At 45.7% G+C, this 26,883-nt stretch overlaps 2 protein-coding genes across 3 annotated transcripts in view; both read right to left on the bottom strand.

Moving 5' to 3' along the window:
- ubac1 (UBA domain containing 1) lies at positions 1-6,927 on the bottom strand. Of its 2 annotated transcripts, none has more exons than XM_056419675.1 (10): positions 6,491-6,927; positions 5,250-5,370; positions 5,089-5,162; positions 4,856-4,963; positions 4,660-4,762; positions 4,146-4,254; positions 3,764-4,031; positions 2,997-3,083; positions 1,248-1,386; positions 1-626 (listed from the first exon to the last, which is right to left on the bottom strand). In XM_056419675.1, exons 1-10 carry the CDS (start codon positions 6,626-6,628, stop codon positions 511-513), a joined length of 1,263 nt encoding a protein of 420 aa, XP_056275650.1. In that variant the 5' UTR covers positions 6,629-6,927; the 3' UTR covers positions 1-510. The 2 variants fall into 2 exon arrangements, with proteins under 2 accessions (XP_056275650.1, XP_056275651.1); XM_056419676.1 differs by having other exon boundaries at positions 4,856-4,960.
- A 3,122-nt stretch (positions 6,928-10,049) lies between these two features.
- LOC130196466 (neurogenic locus notch homolog protein 1-like) overlaps positions 10,050-26,883 on the bottom strand; it is a 41,137-nt gene continuing 24,303 nt past the window's right edge. Inside the window, exons 13-34 of the mRNA XM_056418642.1 lie at positions 25,342-25,534; positions 25,112-25,257; positions 24,820-24,933; positions 24,010-24,129; positions 23,156-23,308; positions 22,830-23,058; positions 21,689-21,890; positions 20,940-21,093; positions 20,632-20,816; positions 19,607-19,739; positions 18,790-19,047; positions 18,174-18,286; positions 17,366-17,937; positions 16,823-17,257; positions 16,578-16,726; positions 14,830-15,043; positions 14,421-14,511; positions 13,983-14,145; positions 12,367-12,665; positions 11,720-11,867; positions 11,528-11,625; positions 10,050-11,381 (exon numbers count right to left, since the gene is read on the bottom strand). Of these exons, the coding sequence (XP_056274617.1) occupies positions 10,071-11,381; positions 11,528-11,625; positions 11,720-11,867; positions 12,367-12,665; positions 13,983-14,145; positions 14,421-14,511; positions 14,830-15,043; positions 16,578-16,726; positions 16,823-17,257; positions 17,366-17,937; positions 18,174-18,286; positions 18,790-19,047; positions 19,607-19,739; positions 20,632-20,816; positions 20,940-21,093; positions 21,689-21,890; positions 22,830-23,058; positions 23,156-23,308; positions 24,010-24,129; positions 24,820-24,933; positions 25,112-25,257; positions 25,342-25,534 (5,480 nt within the window). The 3' untranslated portion in view covers positions 10,050-10,070. The remainder of the gene's footprint in view (positions 11,382-11,527; positions 11,626-11,719; positions 11,868-12,366; positions 12,666-13,982; positions 14,146-14,420; positions 14,512-14,829; positions 15,044-16,577; positions 16,727-16,822; positions 17,258-17,365; positions 17,938-18,173; positions 18,287-18,789; positions 19,048-19,606; positions 19,740-20,631; positions 20,817-20,939; positions 21,094-21,688; positions 21,891-22,829; positions 23,059-23,155; positions 23,309-24,009; positions 24,130-24,819; positions 24,934-25,111; positions 25,258-25,341; positions 25,535-26,883) is intronic.

Here is a 26,883-nt window from a genome sequence, read left to right as displayed (position 1 = left end):
AAGGTTTTTTTTCTTCTTTTCACACGTTCACCACAGATGAAATGTAACAATTTAAAGACAGACAAAACTGTAATTGATATTTAAATATTGAAAAACTTACAAAAACAGTTCTCTTTGAAGTGTAAACATTAAATTGATGTCTGATGTCATTTCTGCACATGGAGAAATCATATAAAATAAATCATGTCTGTCATGACTATAAACCGTTTCTCATTTTAAAATGTAAAAACAACATACTAAATCTCTCTCTTTTTCAATTATTATTACTGTAATAATGTTTACGTTAACATTTGTTTTGTATAAGTGTTTTTACTGTACTGTTATAAATAGTTATATGTGGAACATCTTAATTCATACTCAGACTCCTCCAGCGTTGTCTTTACAAGGCAAAAACAATACTCGTGTCTCTGCCACTCGGATACACACACATCCACACCAATATGGTCAAAAACACACCCACACACACAAGCTGCCTGTCACACGGGGGGTCGGGGGGGTCACCAGGAAGCTCTATGTGCGATTGAGGGTCTGGAAGATTCTGGATATTTGGAGCATGACAGGGCCGGTCTCGGGGTCGTTCATCCACTGGGTGCTGTTCAGAGGGTTCTCCAGCATGTCTTCAAACGCTGCGTACACACACACACACACACACACACACAACACACGCCGGTCAGAAAACAGACGGGGCAAAAACCGGCAGCTATTCAAAAGTATTTTTGTGGTGCGAGAGCAAAGTCGACCAACCGCCATTTCTTTTTAGTGATAATAAAGTGTTAACACGACCTTCACGGCTGAAAGTCAGAGTGTTCTTCGTTGGTCCCGTGTCTATCCACTTGTTACCATTTATAAAATTATTATAAATGTTAATGTCAATTATAAGTATTGACTAATAACGCTTATGATCGGTTACTTTAAATAGACAATGTGAACAAGAACCAGAGCAGAACTAAAATGTTGTTTTCTTTTTCTTGGTCCAGACAAAATAAACTGTACTGCAGTTTAAAAAAAACACCTCAAGTGTAAAACTCATATTGCATCGACTAAATTACTTTCTCCGATTGGCCTACTCGGCTGCAGCTGGGGACTTTTTACTTTTTACAGAACGAGCTCGTAGTTTTTTTTAACCGTTATCACGCAACAAAATGGGCAACAGTGTTGTAGATATTTTTGATATCATTTTCCTATTAATTGCATTTCCAAAAACATCTACCATCATGGCTTGTTCACTAAGTTAGAGTGGACTCTACCTAGCAGGGTCTTAGGATTGGTGAGACCCAACTGGACCACTGGATTCTCCAGAATGGCTTGGAACAGCGGGCTGTTGGTGTCGATGCCTTTGTCCAGATCTTCCGGGGAAGGTTTCCTGTCTCCCAGGAGCCACTCACACTGCAGAATAAAGAATAAAAATAAGGAAAAAAGGTTCACGGTCCGTTTAAAAAAAACATAATTATCTTTATATAGCTCTGAGTCTGGGATAAGCAACACAACCATGTTCATATCATAGATTATTATTCCTAAACTATATATATATATATTAGTGCTGTGAAAAATAACGCGTTAACTCAGTTAATTCAATTACAGGTTTAACTAGTTATTTTTTTTAAACGCATTTAACGCATGCGCAGAATGAGCTTCCAATCCGTCTGTTGTTGGTCGTGGGGACGAAAAAAAAGTCACTTGCAAAATGAGCTTCCAATACACCACTTCAATCTGAACTCTGTCCGCTCTCATGCAGACGGTCTGTTCATCGGTAATGATCCTTCCGCAGGTTCACCTCCGGAAACCTTGTGACGACTTTTACTTCCTGTAGATCAGGGTCTCAACACGTCGATCGCGACCTGCCAGTCGATCGCGGCGTAGTGTTGGTAGATCGCATGACATTAAAAAGATTGGCCCGCTGACATGTTCTCTATAGCACGTCTTTGTTCTTTTATTAAACTAAACGTCTGTTGTTGATCGTATCTCCACAGCAGCATGTCATTTCTGTCTCTTCGCGTTGCGTTAACACTTATCGATCTCCGCCTCGCGCCACAGAGCTCCGTGCGCGCGCATCGACCGAGCAAAAAGAAGTCACTTGTCAATCTGTCCACCTGTCCGGGCCGGTGAGGTTTCAGCTTTGCAGCGGTGTCCCCGCCGTCCCTTTCATCACGGCCCAGTTCATGAAGAAAACCCACACAGTCAGTTTGCCTCAGCAGCTGCTAGAGGAAGACTAGAGGCCTTTAGATTGTATCATGATGGAGTTAATGGTTGACAAACAAGAGAAAAATGTTCTGTTTGACCCTCCTGTTACCTTTACATTTACTAACATATTTTACCCTCGGGGTCAATTTGACCCCAGCAATTAAAACCTCCAGAAAATTATTAGAATTAATATTGCTTCTCAAGTTTAAGTGTGAGGTACTTTATGTTTGTTTGTTGACTACCTAAATAGCACTTTAAATAAATAAAAAAGTTGATATTTCTTATATGTTTGACACAGTGAAAAACAGCCTGGGGTCAAATTGACCCCAAAGAACACCGACATTAAACATTGAATGGGGTCAAATTGACCCGAAAGGTAACAGGAGGGTTAAACATTCTGTTTAGGATGAAGATGTATTAATGTTCCATATGGAAGAAAACTGCTAAATAACTGCTGAGTTGCAGCACCATTGTATAGAAGAATGTATAAATGTATATATCCGTCTTTTGTCATAAATCTCTATGTTCTCACAAAATATACCGAGAATATCGGTAATATGTGATTAATCATGATTAATCCACAAAAACCTGTGATTAACCCGATTAAAATTTTTAATCGTTTCACAGCCCTAATATATATATATAATATTCCTTGAAAACCAATTTGTTTTAGAGTCACGGGCCGGCCACATGGCGTAAATGGCTGCAATCAGTCTAGCTTGCAATCAGAAAAATAAAAAGGTCAGCTGGCAACAAAAAGAAGAAGCCATTTCTCAAATCTGCATGCAGACACGGTTGAGGATGTGTGAACCTACCGCAGCATCCTGTTGATTGTTATTCACCCTCAGAGCATCAACCACCTCCTTCTCATCAAACCCCATCTCCATCAATGCAATGACGGCCTGCGGAAAACAAGGAAAAAGATTTGAGCGTCGAGTTTAAAACACATTTTCAGTCTCCTAAAGTCCACAGAGTCTTCTCTTGGGGAAAACCCCAATGTGTGGTCAGTGGGGGAGACATGGCTGGGTATAGCAACCACTCAAATGGTAATTTGTGGAAGTGTCTTGTTGCAAGATGGTACTTTAAAATCGCTTTGCTATTTTTGGAGATGCTGAGGAGCACTGCTCCTTGGGAAAACAGAGGTACATTAAGCTCTAAATTTGGGGGAATGAGAACACTGAACAAAATTAAGGTGATCTACGACCCCTAGAACTAAAAGCCACTAACACCGTCTATCCATGAGTGCACATTTCAATAATCTCCGGCTGTCTTCATTAATCAATTCCAGTCCTGCTACTGTACGTCTATATATCCTACTAGTTGTACTGTATGTTAGTTCACAGACTGAGCAGCAGCAAAACATTTAAAATAAAAATAGTTTAGTTTTCACATTTGCATCTCTGAGTAAATTCAAGATGTTGGAGCTGAAAAGTTAGTCTTGCATCTGCCCTGTCTGTGGGGTTAAGAAAGATAAGTAGCATCTGCCTACAACATACAGAGTAATGGAAAGCTCAGGTGCGCTATCTAAAAGTAGGTAACAGTCAGTCCTGAATGAAAGCTCAGACGGGATAAAGCCACTCACTCTCGAGTCTGGTCTGAACTCCCGTTTCCTGCGGATCCTCTTGAAGATCTCTGTGAGCTCGTCCTGCCTGATGCTCTCCTCTGTGCTCGACTGGCTGGACTGGCTGTGGAGGAGGTTGGGACCGGGGGCTGGCACTGAGGGGCCTGGTGGGGTGGCAGCCGTGGCTCCTGCCGCCCCAGACGAGTCCTGGCCTCCTGGTATTGGTGCGTCTACAGTGGGGTCATCTACATGCTCGATTAGCCACTCCATCGCCTGAGTGACTGACATGCTGCAGAAAGAGGATAAGATCAGGAAAAAACTGGTTTCTTTTCTGGTTAAACACTGGAGACATATTGCAAATAATTTAGCCCATTCTCAGACTTGTTATTTAATCCAGACTTACTGGTTCAATCTAAGAGCTTTGATGGCTCTGCTCTCAGGGAAACCCATTTCAGTGAGCTGCTGAAGGGCCGTTTCATCCACCCGGTCCTCTTCATCTTCATCTAACATCGCTGCAAGACAGAGAAACACAAAGAGAGCAGAGAACTGTAACTGCAGGTTGAGGAATATATGTGAAGTGTCTCCAACAATAAGCATCAAGAGTTCCAGAAACAAAACATATCAACATAGCAACTTATGGCTGATATGGAAATGAATACCTGTAGTGGGGTCACTATATTGAGCTTGAACACAAAAACAGCACATGAAGAGAGAACATAAAACATGTCATACCTCTATTTGTCAGAGCTTTGAAAGACAATATAATATGTATTGTAAAACACTCTCGGTAACTCCAGGACATGACCACACCTCTTCCCCAATGTGTGCTGAGGTCGTCTACGCCGAGTAGAAAAGTGTCCTTTCCCCATCCTAATTTTCCTGACTTGTAAACAGTGTTGAGGGAATGTAACTTTTACCATTGGCTTTTTTGAAAAGTTCAACAGCATCAGGGTTCAAGGCTAGAAGCTTTTGGGCAACTTCAATGAGAGAAACAAGGATTTTTCTGAGCTCCGTCTGAAACTGGAACAACACAAACACAAAAAAGATCAATAACATCCTTGCAAAGCCATCAAATTTGCAATTAAGCTAAATCCATTTCGCCGAGAACCTCACATCTCTGATGTTGTGCTGGGTCACAGTGCGGTCGGTGTGGCGCGTGGACAGGTTGCCGGTGGCGTTTAGAATTGCATCTTCGTCCGGAGCTTTGTTATCTTGTTTCTTCTTTGACAAACGGGAAGAAACAACAAAAGGGAAATCATTGAAAGTAGACCAAATAAATTATAAAAATATTGATGAAGGAGTTTTTTAGCTGCGCTAAGATGAAGTCGAAGACTGGTTAATATTACCTTTTCATCTGAACTAACGTCTGCCATCTTTGGAGGGGTCGGTGGCGGTCTTTTCTTTATGAGCAGCAAAACTTCTACGAGATATATAAAAAAACACGGTCAGATCGAGGCGGTGAGGGGTTGTCGGCGTCCCACATCTTGGCAAATAGCCAGTAACATACCTTTATCTTTGAGATTTTCTTCAGCGACAGTTTTGTTGTCTGTGAGGACTCGTTCTGTAGCAGCGTGTATGAGTTTATGGTGGGTAAGTGTTTTGGGGTCTTCTAGACTTCCGTGTACATACTGTAAACCAAACAGAACACGTCTCAGAAATAAAACAGAAGAGATTCAACTAATGAATCTTTTCATTATTGCATAATCTGAGTTATATATATTTGGTCCTAATATTAATAACATCTCGAAAATTTTAGAAAACAGTGAGATCTTCATCTTAGAGTAGACCAACCATGAAAAACTTGGAAATATGTTATGGTCTGGAAGTTGCTTAACAATTAGTTTAAATGACTTAATTGTTAATTGATTTCATGTCAATCAACTAGAGCTGAAACAACAACAAGTTGGCAAATCAGTTAACACACTGTGTATTTTGATTATCACTTAAATCAAAACATAAAGCAAAAACGATTCTCCTGTGAGCGTTTGCTACATTTCTCCAGTTATATCATTGTTTATCATTTTTACAGACTAAACTATTCATTTAAAAAAAGGCAATTAATCGTTCAGAACTGAACCTTAAAATTATCTTTCTTTTCATATTGTCTGTCACCGTTTTATGTCTGAAACTTTGTGTTATGTGCTACTGCTGTTGTCTTGGCCAGGACACTCTTGTAAAGGAGATTTTTAATCTCAATGGAGGCATTTCCTGGTTAAATCAATTTAAAATAAAAACCTATAAAAAAAGGGTAGATGAAATAATGAATAACCAAAAGAAAAGAAAAAAGTGTAACAGTAATAGTTGCGAAGACTAGTTCACAAAAGTAATCCCATAATAAAGTTAAACTGTCATCGAGACGTCCGAGCCCATATGTTGGTGTCGTCAGAATCAATGGCCGTGTCCCCCGCGTTGTCAAGAGAAACACACCCTCGAGGTGATGCTCGGGGCCGGAGAAGCGGGGCGAGGACGCGTCATAGACAGCCGGTAAAGCGAGATGGGAACAAGGGGCACCGTGGACGGAGAGCTAGCTGGCTAGCTTGAAGCCAACCTGCTAAATTCTAAATAGCCAGGTCTACCCAGCTACTATAAACACAAAGCCGGTGACACCGACACTGTTTACACAGACTGCCCCCCCTCCCTCCACCCCCTCGGGCAGAGGAGTGACAGGACAAAAAAAAGGACAGACACAAAAATCCCCCCCCCCCCCCCCCCACACACACACACACACAAAATTAAAACAAAACCTACATGTTTTAAGCACTTCTCCTTCAGTTTCTCCACAGTGGTGTCTTCCGTGACCTCCTCCAGCCACTCCGCACCGTCCATGGTGCAGATGTGTATCTTCAACACTTTCCCGGCGAATATCTTCTCCTCCTGGACGAACATAGCCGCAGCAAAGAGAGCAGCGCGCGCGCGAGAGAGAGAGAAGAGAGAGAAGAGAGACTACCAGTCCAGTGACGTTAGCTAGCCGCGGTTGCTAACGTTAGCGCCCAGCGAGCCGTCGTTGTGGAGCTAAATCCAGCGACTAAAACACGGCAACACGAGGCTCGGGTTAGCGGAGAGCCATCTTCGGTATTCCTCTGCCGGGGTCTCGCTGCGGTGGCAACCGACGAAAGCGTTCGGTGACCCCCACCGTGTTGTTTGATATTCCCCCAGCGAACACACACGAGCTGCCGGGCCAGCGAGTACCCTATTTTTACTGTAATGTTTGAACTTTGAACTTCGAAGGCGGCTTGTGAGCGGTGCATCGTGGGAGTCGGAGTTCTTTGAAATCAGAGCGGCCGTACGAATCCGATGACGATAAAAGGCGAACGACAGACGGGTGCAATGACATAGCGTACCTGCGGTGTACCCGTAGACTGTGACGAGCGAGGGATGGATTACCATGCGGGAAAAGCCTGCGACTGCCACGGCCAACAGAGACCTTCAGGAGGCCCGGACCTCCAGGGGCCCCACAAGTGCCAGGCTCACTGTGTGTAATTTGGCAATATAAGAACAATAGCAAATGCCAGAATAAAGACCACCACAATTAATATGACGAGTACATATTCCCATTAATCAATTAATTAATTAATGGTCACAATTTCCCTAAATGCCACAAATGACCTCTTCAAATGTTTTGTTTGGTCAGAGCAACTTGGGACAATGGAACCAGACACTTGTCTCCTCTGCAAGAACAAAATAAAGACTTTGTTTTGTACTTATTTCTTCCCAGATGTTGAGACCATATGTTTGTCCAAATATACTTCACACACCTTCATTTGGGTTATTTTTGAGCTTATATGTTTAATCGCCAAGCAGCAAATGGGGTCAGACAGTATTCTATCTGAGAAGAATACAAAGCACAGAAACAATTAGGAACTGGGGATCTTTCTCTCTCTCTGGGTCCCACTAGTTTATTAGCCCAACTATCACAATGAGTCATGTGAAGATTGTTTTTTGTCTGTTTCCATGTTAAACACAAGCTGCAGAAACAGCTCACAGGGAACTTGCCTATAACCACCACTAGAGGGAGACACGCCAAGTGTAATATTTGGCATCTTCAGCATTAATTAAATAAAATAAAGTGTTAAGTATATGAAGAGAACTGTCACTATTTGTTCTTCTTCATGAAGATTTCAATTCATGCCCGGGACTATCAGAGGCACATGTTTATACTGTAGTTGTACTAGATCTATAATTATACACCGATGTATTGATCTTTAGAGATCTCGTCAAGTCATTTAAAGAAAGAAAAGACAGTTATCTTAAGTTCAAGACACACAAGTGCCATTTATTATACCAAGAAACATATTTACAGGAGAGAAAAAAATGAAAACGGGAAATACATTTCTTGCAAATTATAGCCGTTTAAAGAGAAAGGAAACATATTGCAGATATTACAATTGACTACAACCTAATGTTTTTCTTAAATCATAACATTTTGCAAACTACAGGAAGTGTCTCACAAAGTATTATTGCGGACACAACTGAGAACTTAGCCAACAGTTTTTTTTCTTCCATTTAACCAAAAAGTGTAACGAAAACATTTTATAATACGCACAAACGACGGCCTCAGTTCATTTCCACGTGTTACCGAACAGTGAATAAATATGAATTTATAAAACCTCAATATTTATGTTTTTAAAAGTTTTTATGAGAAAAATGTCTCTTAATAATATATCGTATTTATTTGTATATAGTTCAAATTTATTTACGCATGAGGGACAGTAAAATATAAAATATATATTCTGTTCTGTTTGACATTTTAGAGGCGGTTGACTATCAAAAAATTGCATGCTTAAGACATCAGATTTCTTAAACAAAATCCTGCTTACGAGTGAAATGCATAATATATTTACAAAAACAGAAGAACATAGCCATAGGCTCAAACTAATAAGAGGGAGAGGGGAAGTTACGTTTTCCTTTTCCCTCGAGACAACAACATACGCTGTGGCCGACGGGCCAGTTCTCAGACACCAACAGATCCTCACGCCTGTCTTTAACCGCCAATCTCCAAGATGGCTGCATACTGTACAACATATCACATCTCCACCACACCTCTACGTACGAATGCAGTCAAATCTAGAGGCGCGACATAACGTCGCTCCGTAGATCCAAGAAATGTACACAACTGTAGAGTGTAACTAAGAATCACATGATATATATATAAAAAAAGAAAAGAAAGGGGAACGTGTGAAAACATAAAAAAGTGTGTGTGTGTGTGTGTGTGTGTGTGAAAATGCAGGACATGTGTTCTGTTATGATTCACAATTTGTTTATCATCAACCGACTAGACCAGGGGTCCCCAAACTTTTTCCTAAGAGGGCCACATAACGTTTGCCTTGTCTGCTGGAGGGCCGGGGGGGGGGGGGGTTGCTAGTGAGAATGTGCTCACCTGTGTGCGCGCGCCACTCGCTGTGATGCTGCGCGTGCAGACAGCATTTAACGGAGCGAAGCAGCGCGTGCGCTCTGATCGCTCTTTTAATGAAGTATCGATACTAAAATTATGCTAAATCACATCGTGTTTAACGTACGGGTACTTTGTTGTATCGCTACACCGTGCAGCGTGACAGCAGCAGATGTAGCGGACTAACATTCAAGCTAACCTAACTTCCCAAACGCTGTGGACATCTGAACGCTGATTGGCCGAGACGCGACACGTCCCATCAAAGATGTTCTATTGCGAAGAGCACCACTCCACATTTTCTCCGCCTCTCACTGCAATCTCAACGGCAGCGGGCCAGGTGAAAAAAATAATAAATCGGAACGCGTCTCTGGTATTGTTCAGGGGGCCGGTCCAAATGGGGAGGCGGGCCGGATTCGGCCCGCGGGCCGTAGTTTGGGGACCACTGGACTAGAATATCTCCCACGCACATTGAATATAACACTTAAAATTAATAATGCGCTGTATAAAATGCCCCCATGATCACAAGAGTATTTATAAACAAGATTATAAGCAGAAAGAAATAACAAAAAATATAAACAAGAGATTGAGAAATTATATGAATGAGAAAAAAAACGCAATAAATACCCAGTGTGTATGCTGCGGCTTCACTGCAGAAAAATAAATGCTAAAAGAAAAAAAAGAGTCTCTTGTCTGTCCCCCGTTTGACCCAGCACCAAGGATCCCAGAAATTTCTGTAAGCAGGCAATGCATATAAATAAGGCATTAATAAATAAAAAAAGAACGGATGAAACGCAGGTGTCGCTGTTAGTATAAAAGCATATCAAAATGTCCTATTAAATCGCGTAGCCCGTTTCCTTTTTTTTGTTCCTTCTCCACAAAGAGTGCCTTTTTTTATAAAAAAATATACAGCAGCTCGTCTGGACGTCAACATCAATTTTTTTATTTGAACTGTTCAGGTAGATGTGCGATCTGAGCCTGCATGCTCGTCGGGGGACTTGAAATGCCCTCGGACCAGTCGGACATGTTGGAATGAGGCGAGGAACTCGACCACTGGTCGGGAGAGCCGGGGGACGGGGTCAGAAAGGGGTGGTCGGGCACCTGCACCTGGTGGTTCGGGGTGTTGTCCATGGGGCCTGAATAGCTGTGCTGGGAGGGCGGGGTGAGGAACTGGGTGCTGGGCATCGACTGGTTGATGGAGGAAGGCATAATCTGTGTCTCCTGCGGCAGGATGGTGTGGATGGGCATGCTGGAGTTGCCGGTGCCCTGCTGGAGCTCCGGGGAACTGAGCTCCCCGCTGATGAAGCTCTGGCTGTTGGTGGTGTTGGAGTTCTGGTGCTGCAGCTGGATGCTCTGCTGCTGCTGCTGCAGCTGCTGCAGTTTCTGCAGCTGCTGCATCTGCTGCTGCATGATGTGCGGCTGCGGACCCAGCCTGCCGCTCTGGATCCCCTGGTAGGTCATCATCTGCGAGAGGCCGGCGGGGTGGCCGTTGTGGAGGGACGCCATCATCCCGTGCTGCCCCCCCGGGTGCAGGCCTCCCTGGCCGCCGGGAGCTCCCCGCATGGGGTTGAACTGGCCCGGCTGGCTCATGCCGCCGTGCATCCTGGACAGCCAATCGCACTGGCCGTTGATGGCGCCCTGGTGGGAGAGACGCGGCGGCAGCGGGTCAAACTGCATCCGAGCCAGCTCCTGCTTGTTCGGCATCACCAGGTGGTTGACGGACAGGTGCGCATCGGACATGCCCTGCAGGTGGTTCAGGGAGACGGACGGCGACTGCTGGAACGGCGAGGTCATCATGGGCGGCGAGGCCACGTCGGAGACGTAGCCGTGCGGAGACTCCAACGAGTCGACCGGCGACAGCACGCCGGAGCCGTCCAGGAGGCTGCCGGGCTTCCCGTCCTGCAGGTTCTTCTTCTTCACCTTCATGTCTTTGCCCTCCTTGGCGCTGGGCTTGCGCGCCTTCTTGCCGTGGCCGTGAGGCATGGGCTGCTTCATGCCGCCCAGGTAGCCGTTGGGCGAGCACAGCGGCGGCGACAAGGTGGTGCCGAGCGAGCCGCCGTGCATGTGGGGACTCCGCACCAGGTTGTAGTCGTCCATCAGCCGCACGATGTCGTGGTGCATCCGCTCCTGTGCAATGTCTCTGGGGAGCCGGTCCATGTGGTCGGTTATTTCCCTGTTGGCAAAGTGGTCCAGTAAGACCTTGGCGGTCTCGTAGCTTCCTTCCCTGGCAGCCAAGAACAGAGGAGTTTCCTCCTGAGGCAGAAAGGAGACATCACGTTAAGAGAATCACAGACGAATGTTTCTTTGTATTTATACATGTTTCCGGATAGATGATCCACTATTGTTCTACAGAGTTAAGAGCAGGAAGGGACTGCTTGCTTCTTTCTTTCTGTGGTTACCTTGTTGTTCTGCATGTCCTTGTTGGCACTGTTCTTGAGAAGCACATTCACAGCCTCCACGTTATTCACAGCCGCGGCCCAGTGCAGAGCTGATTTACCTTCAGACACAAACACAGGGTTATTAGATCTTCATTTTGCCTTCTGCATTGATTTTTGGGCTCGTACATGTGGCGTAAAACAGAGACGCCTTACCGAAATCGTCGATTGCGTTGACGTCGGCGTGGCAGTTGATGAGCTCCTCCACCATGCCCTCCACCGCCAGCCTGGCAGCCAGGATCAGGGGGGTGGTGCCGTCATGCATGCGGGCGTCCAGATCTGTGGCGCGGTTCCTTATCAGAATCTACAGCGACAACAAGACACGTGTTCAAACTTTTGATCAGGAATATGGATCATTAATCAAAATGATACTTCAAAGGTTGACTCAAATAGTCTAATACATGTATAGTTTAGCCTGCAGAGTAATGTACCTGTAAGTTAAGTAACTAAAACTTCTGGTAACTCTGCTCTACAATAGGATACAGATTATTTGACAGGATTACTTTTCGAGGTTGCAACTAACAATTGACTCTAAACTTTAGTCGAGTCCAGAAAAAGTCAGAAAATAGTAAAAATCACAATTTCCCAGAGGTCAAGGCGACATCTGACAAACAACTATATTCAATTAAAAGAAATATAAAACAAATAAAATCCAAAAAATAAAAAAAACAGCTAATCTTTTCACACCTTTATTTACATATTTTCTAGTTAAATGAATTTAAAAAATGTAGGTTTGACTGACAAATCAATTCATTATTTTTTTATTTGAGCACTTAAACCACAGAAGAAAAAGAGTGTCTCACCTGGAACACCCCCTGGGCGTCAGCAGCCACCGCGGCGTGCAGCGGCGTCCTGCCCATGTTGTCTTGCACGTTGGCGTCGGCGCTGGCCTCCAGCAGGCGCTTGGCGGCGTCCGATCGGGCGTAGCGGGCGGCCAGGTGGAGGGCCGTTTCGCCCGTGCGGTCCGTCTGGTTGTGGAGGTCGGCGCCCTGGTAGATGAAGTCGTTGATCACATTGGCGGAGGCGTCCTCCTCTTCCTCGCTGTTGCCCGTCTCTAAACCGCCCCCGCTGCAGGACGCGATCATCAGCGGCGTGAATCCGTCTGGACGGAGAGAGAGAGAGAGAGAGGGTGTTGTGAAAGAAGGCAACAGACTGCACGGTCAGCACTGCAGCGGTACTTCAAAGCAGCAGGCAGATCAAAAAAACAAACAAATCGAATGTGGATTTGACACTTTTGCCAGAGTTGAGACAGCGCGGCTCTCTCTCCCTTCGATAACGGATTCTGATCAAGGCCCCGGGCGCAGGAGAGGCTTCAGAAGGGGAGAAAAAAAAGCCAAGCTGGGGGATAGAGGCCGGGGGGCTTGCTAAAGCTAGGCTGCTGCTAAAAAGAAGGAGAAAAAACAAAGCATTAATATCTAACTGTGAGCGGCGGCTCAGGCAGTCGACTTGAATGGGGTTTTCTCCTCTTCAAAAGAATAGCAAGCCCCAGATCTCGCAGATTTGGTCGATTCAAGATCATCGAACCACAACGGGGGGGGGGGGGGGTTGTTAACCCCGGTACTTTGATTTCTCACGGCTTTTCTACAGGGAATTTTGCACTTACTACAAAATTGGATTTTTTGCATTTGATGGCCTCGTTGTTTTTTGTAATGTGGAATAGAAAGAAGAAGAGAAGAAGACAGAGGCCCATAACTGGTCGAATGATTAATCTGATCAGGAATCAGTGTTTTCCCCCCAGGCTCCTGGCTTCCAGCCGGCTGCTTTGAAGAAGATCCTTTACCCTGAGGACATGGGGCTTTAGCTACTCCTACACGCACGATTACACACACACACAAAAAACACACACACTAGAAATGTGGAACACTTGCTTAGAAAAAAGCATGAATCAATCCACACACACGCTCGCACACACACACACACACACACATACACACACCTTGAGATGTTAATTCGAAAAAGTTATGAGTCATTTGGCTAAATCCTTTTTAAGCTTTTGACCCCATAAAACAAAGCAAACTAAACATTCTCACAAGTTATGACCTCACACATAAGTTGAGAGCTGTTCCACCGACACAGTTTTTCTTTTCCAAAATTGTTTGAAATATTTTGAAGACCACGAGAGAAAAGCCAACAAAATGCAACAATTACAGTTAAATCAGAAGTAAGAGCTAATTTTGTGACATTGAAATAATTAAATTTGTTCTTCTTTTAACTCCATGGACTGATTCCATCCATATTTTCCCTCGTCGTTAAAGCTATACTGATGTATAAAACGATAATAAATTCAGATTTATGAACCGAGTCATTCAAAAAAAGGAAATAAACCAAAATCAGGTCCACTTCCTCTGATTCTGTCCACATGCATGAGAGCACAGAACTCCTGGATGTTCCCAAACACTGCGAGTCCTCAGTCACCCACCTGGTCCCCGGACGTTGACGTCCATGCAGTCGTTCTCAATCTCGCCCTGAGGCGGCGTGGGAGCGATGGAGGGGATGCGCAGGTCGGCGGCGTCCAGGTGCTGCTGCGTCCACTGGCGGTGGTCCGTCTGGTCGTCCACCTCCAGGATCGCCTGTTCGTCAAACTGATAGAAAAAGGGACGGCAAGCGGTCGGGCAATTAAAAAAATTGAGCACGAGGGTTAAATGATTAAATTATGACCAAATCACAAAGTGCGAAAAAAAGTTTAACGCAGATAATACAATTATAAAAACATGATAAAATTCACAATTAAGTCAAGTTCGAATCTCATATGGGAAATTGTCAAATTCTTGAATTAGTATTTGTACAAAATTTATACTTAAGTTAAAAAAATTTAAAATTAAAGAAATCCTTGAGTGAAATATTTGCGTTTCCTTACCCTGGAGCGTTTAGCGTCCGAGGGCTCGTCTTCGCCCCACTCATTCTGGTTGTCATCCATGAGTGAAATGTCCGAGGTGTTTTTCAGTGGCCTGTGATGAAGCAGAAAACCCAGTAAAAATCCACGTACTCGACTGCTTCCATCTCCTCCGAGCCGCTCGCCGTTAATGGTGAGGCGAAGCCGAAAAACCAAAGCATTGATTAAATCCATACCCCACCCCTCTGCCCTTACGAGTCAATTAACCCACACCTAAAACCAGCGACATCATTATCATTAATGATCCCAGCAAAATCCCCCTCTCCCCAAATGTGTCCGATCACCAGTTACATAGCCCTTCACCTAACCCGCAAAGACTCAGGTACCCGGCGGCGGAGAGAGAGCGCCATTGGGCGAATAAACGGAAACTTACTTTAATCCCACCGAATCCTCCCCGACGGGCTCGCGTCTCTTCTTCTTGCTGGTCTCCGTGGTCTTGAAGCCCTCGGGGAGCCACAGGCGCCCGTGTTCGTTGTGTCGCTTTCGGGCCGCCACCATTCCCACGGCGATGAAGGCCAGCATCCCGATGCCGCCCAGGACCAAGTAGATGGGGTAGAGGTCCTGTGAAGGCTTGGGGTCCACTCCGCCTGGCGGGAAAGAGAGCAGCATGGTCAAGGCGGGGCACGGAGGGACGGACGCCGACGGGCCGACGGAGGACGGACCGCGGACACGCCCAGGGTCCGCCTGCAGAGCTAGTCCGGCTCTTCTTCGCCCCGCGGTTCCCAGAACACAGACGATCCTCACCGGTTGGGAAGCTAGCTTCTACTATCTATTCGCTCATAATCAGAACCGCTAAACACTTTTCATCAAAAAAGAAAAAGAGAAAAAAACGGGATGGGGCGTGATAAAAGAAGAAAAGGGGGGGGAGAAGATGAAGAAAAAAAAGGAACACCACCACCTCCTCTCTCCCTTTTCAACCCGGGGTACCAAGAGACAACTTTACCATTTCTTCTTTAAGAGAAGAAAAAAAAGGAGGGGGGGATTAATGAACTTCAAATTACTGCACGCGCTTTAAGCTGTAAAGACGAAGGATTTATTAGGATTTTCGAGATAACAAAGACTCCCAACTTCTAGCACACTCCCGATCAATTTTTCCCCTTCTCTTTTTTTTCTTCTTCCACTAACGATTTTGAAATGATAAACTCCCCCAACCCAAACCCTTAGAGATGCATTAAGTCCTGGTATTACATTCAGCGAGGTGAAGGTTGCAGCAGCCCCTCACACTGCGGGATGAAGTGTGTGTGTGTGTCTCCGCGTGTGTGTGTGAGACGTATATGTGCACATGTCTGTGAAGGGAGGAGAGACGGACCAAGAGTGTTATATTGTGTGAGTAGGGGGTGGCATGAGTTGATTTGCAGCAATTAACCATTTTGGAGCCTGAAGCCGGTGGATTTACACTCAGAGGGAAGGATTGATTGTTTAGGCCATGAGATTCACAATTGCATTTGTTCACCGCTGCATAACAAATACACAATCAAAGAGCGGTAAGGTGAGGACCCGCCCAGAGGGCACGGCGGATACTCTCAGCTTGAGTGTGCGTGGAGGAGCGCGTGTCTCATCCACTTGTAAACGAGTGTGTGTGTGTGTGTGTGTGTGTGGACATTGGAGGAAGGCCTTGCCAGTGGATCCCGTTCATCAACTCATCGTTACGCAAACCTTTCAGTTGTGTTTGACATGTTTGGCTGGTTTTTTTTAAGCAGCTTTAGTTTTCCACTGATGTGAAATCAATTAGCAGACTCCTGGAACTCAGAGAGAAAAATCTAATCTGCATCAAACTTAGATTATTGTTGTGTGTTAATGCAGTTTAAAGAATGAGGCGGCTTGATAGTAAACTCTTAAAACACAGAAGAAAAAAAATTAGCCTGGGGCTCCGGGGGCGGGTTAATGAACGGTTCCCGGGCTCATCGTGATGGAGGAACATGTCACCCAGTGCAACATTGAGCATTCATGAGCTCACAACAGTGTTAACCACAAAGATTTCCACTTTCACAAAGCTGAGAATGGATTTTTAAATCAGGCACAGAAATGAAAAGGACCCCTACGTATGGAGCATGGCTCCGGCACGGCCCCCTTTTAAACGCTTTCTTTGATTCACGCGGGTTTGTATAGGGATATACTCACTAAAAACGGCTTCAATGGTGTAGGGAACATCCAGTTTGCCACTGGAGGCCAACGCCCCGAGGAAAGCTGCGGCGTCGTCGGTGCTCTGGAAACACTCGGTGGACTGCTGGAAGCACTGGCGGTTGTCCACCTCCAAGTGGACGACCGAGCTGTAGCGAGAAGAGACGGCACACACACACGTCACCGATAGAACCCACTGCGCTAAAGTCAGAGAATAAAAAACGTAATTGAATATTATTGCTCACCCTTTGATCTGCAGGTGATCCAGTTCCCTCTTCGCTCTCCCGCCGCCGCCTGCCACGCCGCGCACGCTCCTCTTCACTACGCTCAGAACCTTGCCGGGGACCTCGGCCCACGAGTCCAGCGAGCGCTTCACGTTGTACTTCTTCAGCTCGTGCTCGTTGCCGTAGTACGGGTACACCATCGTCTCGCCGTTGGCGTCCACCGTGAACACCACGTTGGTGCGCAGGACGCGGCTCAGCTCGCGCAGGAAGCCGAAGGAGTTGTTGAGGAGCTGCTGCGGGGGGATGTGGACCACCAGCACCAGCTGGCCCACGGCGAGCTTCTCGGGCATGTTGTTGGCGCAGTCCAGGCCGTCCCACCGGCACTCTGCGTTGTTGCAGCCCTGGTCGCAGTGGCGGTCGGCGTAGTGGTCCTTGCAGTATTGGTCATACAGAGGGCTGAGGGGGACAGCGAGGAGACATTTGAGGTGTGGTCATGTGACTTAAATCCATTAGAAACCAAATTTGAACTTAATGGAATTCAAACTCGGAGACGCAAACACTCACTTGCACTGCCCCTCCAGATTCTGGCAGTCGAAGCCGTCGTAAAGGCATCCGGCGTTGTCGCACTGCGAGTCGCACTTGCCGTCGTTGAAGTAGCGCCAGCACTGCAGTGCGGCCGAGCAGTTCTTCCACGGGCCGTCGAAGTTGAGCGAGCAGTCGCCGTTGTCCCAGCCGCACGCGTGGTTGTTGCAGAGCACGTCGCAGTACTTGTTGTGCTTCGCCTCCTCGCACAGCGGGATGTCGCAGGGCGCCTCCACCTCGGGCGGCGGCGCGATGTCGTGGCCGAAGCCGCCCTGGAAGCTGTAGTCCAGGATGTGGCAGCGGAGGCCGTTGAAGTTGGTGGGGCAGACGCAGTGGTAGAACGGCGCCTCTGACGTGTATTCGCACATGCCGCCGTTGTAGCAGGGGTTTGAATTACAGGGGCTGTCGGTGGGATACTGGCACTCGGGCCCGGTGAACGACGGGGTGCACAGACACTTGGGACTCTTGTGGCCAGAGATGCAGGTGCCCCCGTTGCGGCAGTTGAGGCTGCCGCAGGCCTGGGCGTCATATTCACACGTGGAGCCGGTGAAGCCCTGGACAGGAAAAGAAAAAACATCCCAATTCGGACAATTTATTAACCATTTTATTTTATTTTCACCCCGATGGAGCTCCTGGAATGTATCCGTGCTCGTTCTGACTGTTGAGAACATCAATTCATGGGCGTGGGTCAAGTATGTGTGTGTGTATTTATATTGATCAGGGGACATGATTTTAACACAATGTTCTTGTGGCAGTGAGTGTGTGTGTGTGTGTGTGTGCAGGTACTCACAGGGGGACATTTGCAGATGAAGCCATGTGGCGTGTTACTGGCCACAGCGCAGGACCCTCCATTGCGACACGGTTTCCCCTTGCATCCATCAAACACCGTGTCACAGCGCTGACCTGCAGAGGAGCCGCAGACAACGGTCATTTAAAAACAAAAAATTATCTATATTGTATTATTGTTTGTTTTCAGTTGAGTTATTGGTTTAGATTTGGTTGAGTGTGTCCCAAACAAACCAGTAACTGTTTATGAATTATTTGATTCTTCCCATCCATCCAGAGATGCACCTGATGTTCCCTCTGTGGACCGGCCGTGGCTAAATATCTTGTAAACAAGCTGAGTGATAGTGGCGGCAATTCACACCAGATTGCCTTTTTATTTTAGAGGTTATGATTTAAATTTCTTTCATATTTATTCTTGTCATTACGTAAAGATGTAAACAATGAAACCCCGAAGTATGGTTTACATGTCCTACTACTGTGTCATCGTCAAGTGTTGATTGTGAAAAGAAATGTTATTATCCCGACATTCCTTATCATCAATGAATCTACTGACTGTTTCCTTCGTCGAATGTCTGTAAAGTCCCGCCTCCTCTCCCCTCCCCCTCTGACCGGCTGTTTACCCGTGTATCCGGTGCGACAGTCGCAGCGGTAGTTGTTGGTGAGCTGGATGCAGCTGTGCGTGCCCCGCGGGTCACACGGGTTGGACAGACACTCGTTGATGTCGCCCTCGCAGCGCTCGCCCACGTAGCCCGCCGAGCAGATGCAGTGGTAGCCGCCCACGCGGTCCACGCACTTCCCTTTGTTGAAGCACTTGGGCTCCTTGGTGACCGGGTCGGCGAACGGGTTGCAGTCGTCGATGTTGATCTCGCAGTGCACACCTGGAGGGGGGGGGGGGATATGTAATGTCAGCTTTCAGTAGTTTGGTAAAAAGGGAAGTTGTACTCCTTGATGCTCATTTTACATTCAACAAACCTGAAATTATTAGTATTATTTATTTTAAATATGAATAGAAAAAGAGAGAGATAGATTCTGAAACTGATTTTTTTTTTTACAAATGTACATCTTAAAAATCAGAAATCTGAAAAAATATCTCATTTAAGTTGAGTTTTCTCTTAACTTTGTCAAAAGGTTTGACATTTTTTTGTGTTCCTTCTTCTGCCTCCATTTTTTGGGGGACACACCTAACTTCGCCGGCACTTTGGGCCGACCGACAACACATGCACTCCCTTCATGTATGAGAGGGAAATAAAAATCAATGTCCTATTCGACAAGTAGAGGGAAGGGTGGAGGCAAGACAGGGAGGAGGAGGAGGAGGAGGAGGAGGAGTTCTTCTGCAGACATGCCCCGGCTGCTGTTAAGCCCTAATTAATGAAGTGTGGAGACAAGGAGGAGAGGCCGGAGAGGCGGAGTGGAGGAGTGTGCGTGGGGTCCGCTGACCTTGGCTTCCCCGGGGACAGGAGCATTTGTAGGTATTGATCAGGTCAATGCAGGTGCCCCCGTTCTGGCACGGTTGGGAGAAACACTCATTGATCTCGTCGGAGCAGTTGGTCCCCACGTATCCTGGCATGCACTGAGAGAGGCGGAGAAAAAGAAGAAGAAGAAAAAGAAGAAGCCGAGGAGGAGGAGGAGGAAGAGGGGAAGGCAGAGGGAGAAGAGAGGGGATAGTTTAATCAATGTCCGACATGAAATGGAGGTTTTTTGTTTACCTGGCTGTTTTCTGGCCTCTATGCTGCCAAGGCCGCAGATCCTTTATTCCAGAGGAGATTAACATAACAGAGTCTTCTATTTATAGCTCTTCATTAGGACGGTCGAGTGTTGCTTCAGCCGAGAGGATGCCTGCTGTGCATCCGGGCATTTTAACAAATTCATGATAGAAATATAGAGATTTTTTTTTTTAAGTTTGAAAGAAAGGTGCAAATTGAATAAAGTTAAATAAGTTAAAGAGACGTTTGAAATGCCGAGTCGAGTGACATCAAAACTCAGTTTCGCCTTTCATCTGGTCACATGACATATATTGTTCATCTGGTCACATGACATCTATTGTTCATCTGGTCAGATGACATCTATTGTTCATCTGGTCAGATGACATCTATTGTTCATCTGGTCACATGACATCTATTGTTCATCTGGTCGCATGACATCTATTGTTCATCTGGTCACATGATATCATCTATTCTTCCTATCTGATCCAATGTGAGGTCAAAGGTCAGGGATGTTGTATGTGTACAGATGGTAAACCCCTCTGAGGCAAATTTGTAATTTGTGATTTTGGGCGATACAAAATAAACTGAACTGAATTGAGTTTAAAGTTAAAATCATGATTAAATGACGATTTCACCGGAAAAATGTCACAACACAAAATTCAGATTAATTTACAATCTGCAAGTTACTATAAAAAAGGTAAAATATTATTTAGACCTGATGCATTTTGGAAAGTAAAACGTTTCCTGTCGTGCTGTTACCTTGCAGGTGTATCCGCCTAAGAAGTCGGTACAGGTGGCTCCGTTCTGGCAGGGGTTGGGGGTGCATTCGTCCACCTGCTCCTCACAGTAACTCCCAGTGTATCCCACCTGGCAGTGGCAGTAGTGGACGTTCCCCGCATCCAGACACTGACCCGAGTTACGACACAGGTGGGCGACGTCGACACCTACGCAGAGAGGACGAAATGCCAGGCTTTTCATTTTCACCCTCAAGCCAATTACCCACTCCCATTTATGATATTGTTTTTTAATAACAGGCACAAAGCAGAACCCGCTGGCTCTCCTCTTACCTCTCTGCTTGGCTGCCACCTCGCAGGAGACGCTCGGGACGTCGCAGTAGAGTCCCGTCCAGCCGATCTCGCACTCGCAGCTGTAGGTGGTTCCCCTCTGCCAGCAAGTGCCCCGGTTCTTACAGGGCGACGAGTCGCACCAGCGGACCAGGTTCTGAAAAGGTGCCACCACACATTTAATATCCCATAACACTTTCATTTGGGAATATGCAGGTTGAAAAAAAAGTGCAAACGTCTATTTTGAAAAAGGGTTTTCCGGAATTTCAGTGATAAGCTCAACAATGGAGTTTTGGAATGAAAGGATGGAAAAAACAAAAGCTGTGTATTAAGTATCCAAAGCATCTAAAATACATGTAAACCGAATTCATCCCAGTATTTTTCCTGCACATCTTTTAAACCTGTAAATCTGCCATTAATTAATTAAAGTTTACTGGAATACTAGTTTACTTAAAGGGACAGTTCACCCGCCGACATCAGTAATACACTTTTACTTACAAAATACCATTTCCAGTAATCATGACCTGGTTGCTTAAGATATTCTACACACATTATTGTCAGCAGCTTCAAGCAGGAACATTATAACAATAATTAAAATGTATTTGTCTTGTTCCAATATTTATATATATGTATATATATATATATATATAAAAAGGCTCTCATACCAGACTCCACCAGAACAAGCTAAATTGATCAATAGCACTACAGGTAAAGGTTTTTTGGGGGGGGGGGTATTTTAGGCTTCCTCCTACCTGACAGTTGAGGCCGGTGTATCCGTGCGGGCAGGTGCACTTGTAGGTGCCGTAGCTGTCGTGGCACGTGCCACCGTTCAGGCAGGGCTTGGAGTCACACTCGTTGATGTCGTGCTGGCAGTAGCTACCCGTGAAGCCCGGCGGGCACAGACACGTGAAGGTGTTGATGCCGTCCATACAGGAGCCGCCATTGAAGCAGGAGCTGCAGGAAGAAGAAGAGGAAATGTTGTAAATTAGTTGAAAAGTATTCTGCAGCTTTGTAGGAGGGAGGGAGTGAATCCATACGGCTCTCATTACCCGACACTGTGGGCTGATTCACATTGGATTTGTCGACAGGAACTACAAATATTGCTGAGGGAAACCAGGATTGCAAACAAACGGCGCTACATCCTCAGGCAGCGTCGGAAATACACAAGGACAAAGGGCAAAACTGCCCCTAACAAATATAATTTTGCCCCTGATATTACAAGGAGGGGCAAAAAAATGCCTCCAGAATTTCCTCTAATAATTATGATAATTTAATAGCGTTTTGTTTTGTGTGTCCTATCTGCCTGTACAAAGTAGGTAAACACAAAAAATATATATTATTTAAAAGTAAGTTACCATAATTAATAGTCGTTTAAAAAAATGTCAGAACGACAAATAATCACAAAGAAATAAGAATAAAATGTAATATGATTGTCTGATTTATGTTTGTTTTTTATTTAAAAAAATCTAAGAAAACACTTTGAATCTGTAGACTACTGCCTAATAGTTTTATTATTGTCATTTCTATGCCAATTGCTCATAAACTGCAAGCTTACATAAGTTTATTCATTATTTTTTAACAAAGGCTAAATGATATTTTACATGTTTCAAAAATGGTCTCCCAAAAAATATGTAAATGTCCTCCCCTGTCCTCATTTAGAGTGCAGTCTGCTGAACCTTATGGTAACATAAGAGAGTTGAAAGCCAGCGGGTGTGCTTCAACACTTCCACCAGAGGGGGCAGTGGTGGACAGGAGAATGAGTGTCTGCACTAACAAGTGGATGGAAGTGAACCTGTTGCCCTTTACTCACCAGTCTGTGCAGAGCACACACGATGTACCCAGTCTGGGGTTTGAACTACGACACCTCTATGGGACACTCTGTGAGCCGCGTACCTCTCGGTGCAGTCGGGGGTGTTGTTTTCACAGTGGATTCCGCTGAACCCGGGCGGGCAGGTGCAGGTGTAGCTGTTGACGCAGTCGGTGCAGTTGGCTCCGTTTTTGCACGGGTTGCTCTCGCACTCGTTGATGTCCTCCTCGCACTTGGTGCCCCGAAAGCCGGCGAGGCAGGTGCACAGGAAGCCGTCCACCTCGTCCTTGCAGAAGCCCCCGTTGCTGCAAGGGTCTGCGGGGAGGGGAACAAAAGGTGATGCAATGAGTATCGATAAAGCGACGGAAGTATAGAGAGAGAGAGAGAGAAGGAGAGAGACGGGGGAACGCACTGGGCTTGCAGTCGTCGATGTTGCTTTCGCAGTTGCGCCCGGTGAAGCCTGGTTTGCAGGCGCAGTGGTAGCTGCCCAGCGTGTTCTGGCAGGTCGCGCCGTTGCGACAGGGATTCTTCACACACTCTTTGATGTCCACCTCGCATGTTTGGCCTTGGAGGGGTGGGGGGGAGAGGAAGACAAAGTAAAATGTCACCTTTGCTTTTACACGTGGATAACAGGATGAGATATGAGGAACACTGAGTTGATTCCCAGGAGGGAGAACAAGTACTGTATGTACTGTATGGCGACTGGTCAGTGGTTAGCAGGTCCGTCTTCCGATCAGGAGGTTGGTGGTTCAATCCCCGCCCTCGTCGATGTGTCTTTGACCCTGTATTGCTCCCTGTAGCTCTACGGTGTGTGAATGTAACATGATTGTAAGTCACTTTGGATAAAAGCGTCAGCTAAATGACATCTATACATACATATATATTTACATACATATATATATATATGTATTATTTTACTGTGTTGTTTCTAATACATGATATTCTATAGTATAATATTCAGTTATTTCTATTTGTTAGTTGCTTATTGGAGAAAGGAGCAAAATATAAATAAAATAAATGTAGGCCTCCTGTGTATTTTTAAATTGGGAAAAGTACAAATCGTCTGCACGGCAGTGTGATTCAGTCCCGTGTTGCGCAATCCCAGACAAAAGAGAAAAGGGCGTGTCACACACAACAAAAAACATTAACAATATTATTCAAATATTCAGGCTTTTTTGTTGTTGCAGGACTAGAAAAAATATAACAGATACTCGAGTGCCGAGCTCTAAATTGGGCTTTCCTCTGCCGGGAGACGTGAATGTTCACCTTGCCATCCTTCCGGACAGACGCAGGAGAAGCTCTGGTAGTCCTCCGACTCCTGGCACACTCCTCCATACTTGCAGGGTCTGGAGCTGCAGGGAGCCATCAAGGTCTCACAGTTGTCTCCTGTAACACACACACACACACACAGCCTTTAATTACACTGTAACTTTCACTGTGCGATATCACGTAGGAGTCTTGAACTTGGAGATAACCCAAACCCAGATGGACACGGCATCATCTTTCAATCAGTGCTATCACTAGACTGTAGCCGGGTTGTGTCAGGGGCCCGAGGCCCCGCGGAGACATTCCCCTATCTGTTTCCACAACACATGGCTCGCACAGGAAGCCGGCTCCAGTTTCCGGCAATTGTGAAGCCATTTGCTGTTCTGTGAGACAGGAAGCAGGCAAACAGGAAATGTGTCAAGCCCCCCCCCCCCCCCTACGTTCCCACCCCGACACAAGCAAAGGCCTTTTTTATTATTCAAAGTGCTGTGGATTTTTCCGAAAAGACGACTTGACAAATACAAGACGATCTGCCCTCCTCCTCCCTCCCTACTTTCCATCATTATCTGTTTTGTCAAATAATAAGTCAGATGACATAACAATATTTTCCAGCTCTCTTATCAGGTGTCTTTGAGCCCAGAGGAAGTCTTGCCGTTGAACTTTACTCGACAGATATGTCACCCGCCGCACATTTTTCCTCTTTGCCCCTAATAACTTACAGTACACAGGGTGTGGAAGCTGCCCCCCCCCCCCCTGTCCCAATGCCAGAGCACCAAACCAAAACAAGAAATACTTCCAATACTGTCGTACCCGTGTAAGGCAGGACGCAGTTGCACTTGTAGCCGGCGACGTCGTCGATGCACGTCCCCTGGTTGAGGCAGGGGTTGGAGGCACACTCGTTGATGTTGGTTTGGCAGTTTGGTCCTGAGGTCAGAGCGGACATTATTAACACACACACACACACACATACACACACACTTAAGTTTTAAGGTCAACGGTCAAGTGGCGTGGAAGTTAAGTTTGGATGGCAAACACACACACACACGCTGTGAAAGCCAAAAAGCATCAACACACACAAACACACATTCACATCAATACTGACCGGTGAAGCCCATGCGACAGGTGCAAACGTATCCGCTGGTCATGTCCTTGCAGGTGCCTCCATTCATACACGGGTTGGATTCACACTCGTTGTTGTTGATGTCGCAGTTTTTTCCGCTCCAGCCAGAATCACACAGGCAGTTGTAGCTGTCGTGGAGAGAGGAAAAAAAAAACTTAGTGATGAATCTCTGGCTGTAGATGCAGCATCTTGGACCAGGTTTGTGGACTCACCCGTTGATCTTGTCCTCACAGTGGCCGTGGATGCAGGGGTTGCTGAGGCACTCGTTGACCTGGGAGAAGCAGGTGGGGTCCTGGTAGCCGTCTGGACACGCGCAGGTGAAGCCGTTGATGCCGTCGATGCAGGTGCCGCCGTTGTGGCAGGGGTTGATGGCACACTCGTCGATGTTAATGTTACACATGGTGCCTAAAAAGTACGCAGAGGACACGGTTTTGTTACAGCAACAGTTCTCCTATTTATAAGCTGTCTTGAGGAAAGTTAGATTGATGCGAGCTAGATATGTATGAAGGCAGATTTGTGTAGATTTGATGCCAACTTATCTCCGTGTTCTCCTCACCACAACCTCCCGTTAGCGCAGCGAGCCAAGAGCAAGTCGAACCCACCAATAGAAACTCCTCGCTTCAGCAGCGTAAGCCCCGCCCACCACGTGCAAACTCAACTTGTAGATTTTCATTTTCTAGAGCAACGGTTGTTTTTCTTTAGAGCATTTTTTTATTTTGAGAATATTTTTTTATTTTGAGAGCATTTTTTGTTTTGAAAGCATTTATTTATTTTGAGAATTTTTTTTTATTTTGAAACATTTTCTTTATTCTGAGAGCATTTTTATTTTTTTACATATTTTTTTCTTTTGAGAGTATTTTTTTTAGAGCATTCCTTTTCTTTTTTCACATTTTTATTTAGAAAGCATATATATTTAGAAAGCATTTCTTATTTTTAGAATTTTTTTTAATTTTGAAAGCCTTTTTTTATTTTGAAAGGATTCTTTTTTTGAGACAATATCTTTTTAATTTTGAGAGCATTTTTGGTATTTCAGAGCATAGATTTGCTCTCAAAACTTTTTCTTTTGTTCACGTAATAAACAAATCTTCATAGATATGCATCTGGAAATCAAAAACGAGGAGAGAGGAGGAGGTGGCTGGTGGACGTGGAGAGACAACAAGAGGTTTTCCGATGTAAATCATGTGCTGGTGTGACTAAGAAAGTTAGTAGGACCAGTTCTAGTCCTGTGTATTAATCTTATCATCCAACTTTCTTTCAAATGATCTCATCACATGTCTTTATTGGTGTACACACAGTGAAGTGATGGCTTTAAATGCACAACGCCGACTCACACAGCAGCAAAAGCCGCTACACACTGAAGTCTATATCTCAAACGTATCAATTTCCAGAAACATGAGGGGCTTTACGTCCCACTTTTGTCGGCAAGTTGAAGGGCTGAAGCCATTCAGCCTGGTGCTGAATGGCTTCATCACATTAAGGCGAGCCCATTTAGCTTTTAAAGCAGGGACCGGCTTCCAAGCTTTTAAGAGCTCCACTTTTAGAGAATCTTTTCTCCCGCTCAAATCCCGGGTGACCGTGTGCCAGAGAGAGTTTGTGTGTGTGTGTGTCTGCTCCTTTGTACGCCGAGGGCAGCTCGCAGTGTCCGAACAGCAGCCGGTCGGGGACTATTATGGGCGGAGCTGGAAAGCGACACCGGCCGAGCCTCGGAGGAGCGTGCTCCCCTCGCTGCTCGCCATCTGTCACCCTCCCCATCG

This window comes from Pseudoliparis swirei, chromosome 7 (genome assembly GCF_029220125.1).
Source record: "Pseudoliparis swirei isolate HS2019 ecotype Mariana Trench chromosome 7, NWPU_hadal_v1, whole genome shotgun sequence".
Classification (NCBI taxonomy): domain Eukaryota; kingdom Metazoa; phylum Chordata; class Actinopteri; order Perciformes; family Liparidae; genus Pseudoliparis; species Pseudoliparis swirei.
Note: the sequence above shows the minus strand (reverse complement) of the source record. Positions and strands in the feature narration are given on the sequence as shown.

Coding starts and splice junctions, on each gene's coding strand:
- ubac1 (XM_056419675.1), bottom strand. CDS start 6,628: ATGTTCGTCCAGGAGGAGAAGATATTCGCCGGGAAAGTGTTGAAGATA. Junction 5,371..6,490: donor AGGAGAAGTGCTTAAAACAT/GTAGGTTTTGTT, acceptor TTTGGTTTACAG/TATGTACACGGAAGTCTAGA. Junction 4,763..4,855: donor CCCAGCACAACATCAGAGAT/GTGAGGTTCTCG, acceptor GTGTTGTTCCAG/TTTCAGACGGAGCTCAGAAA.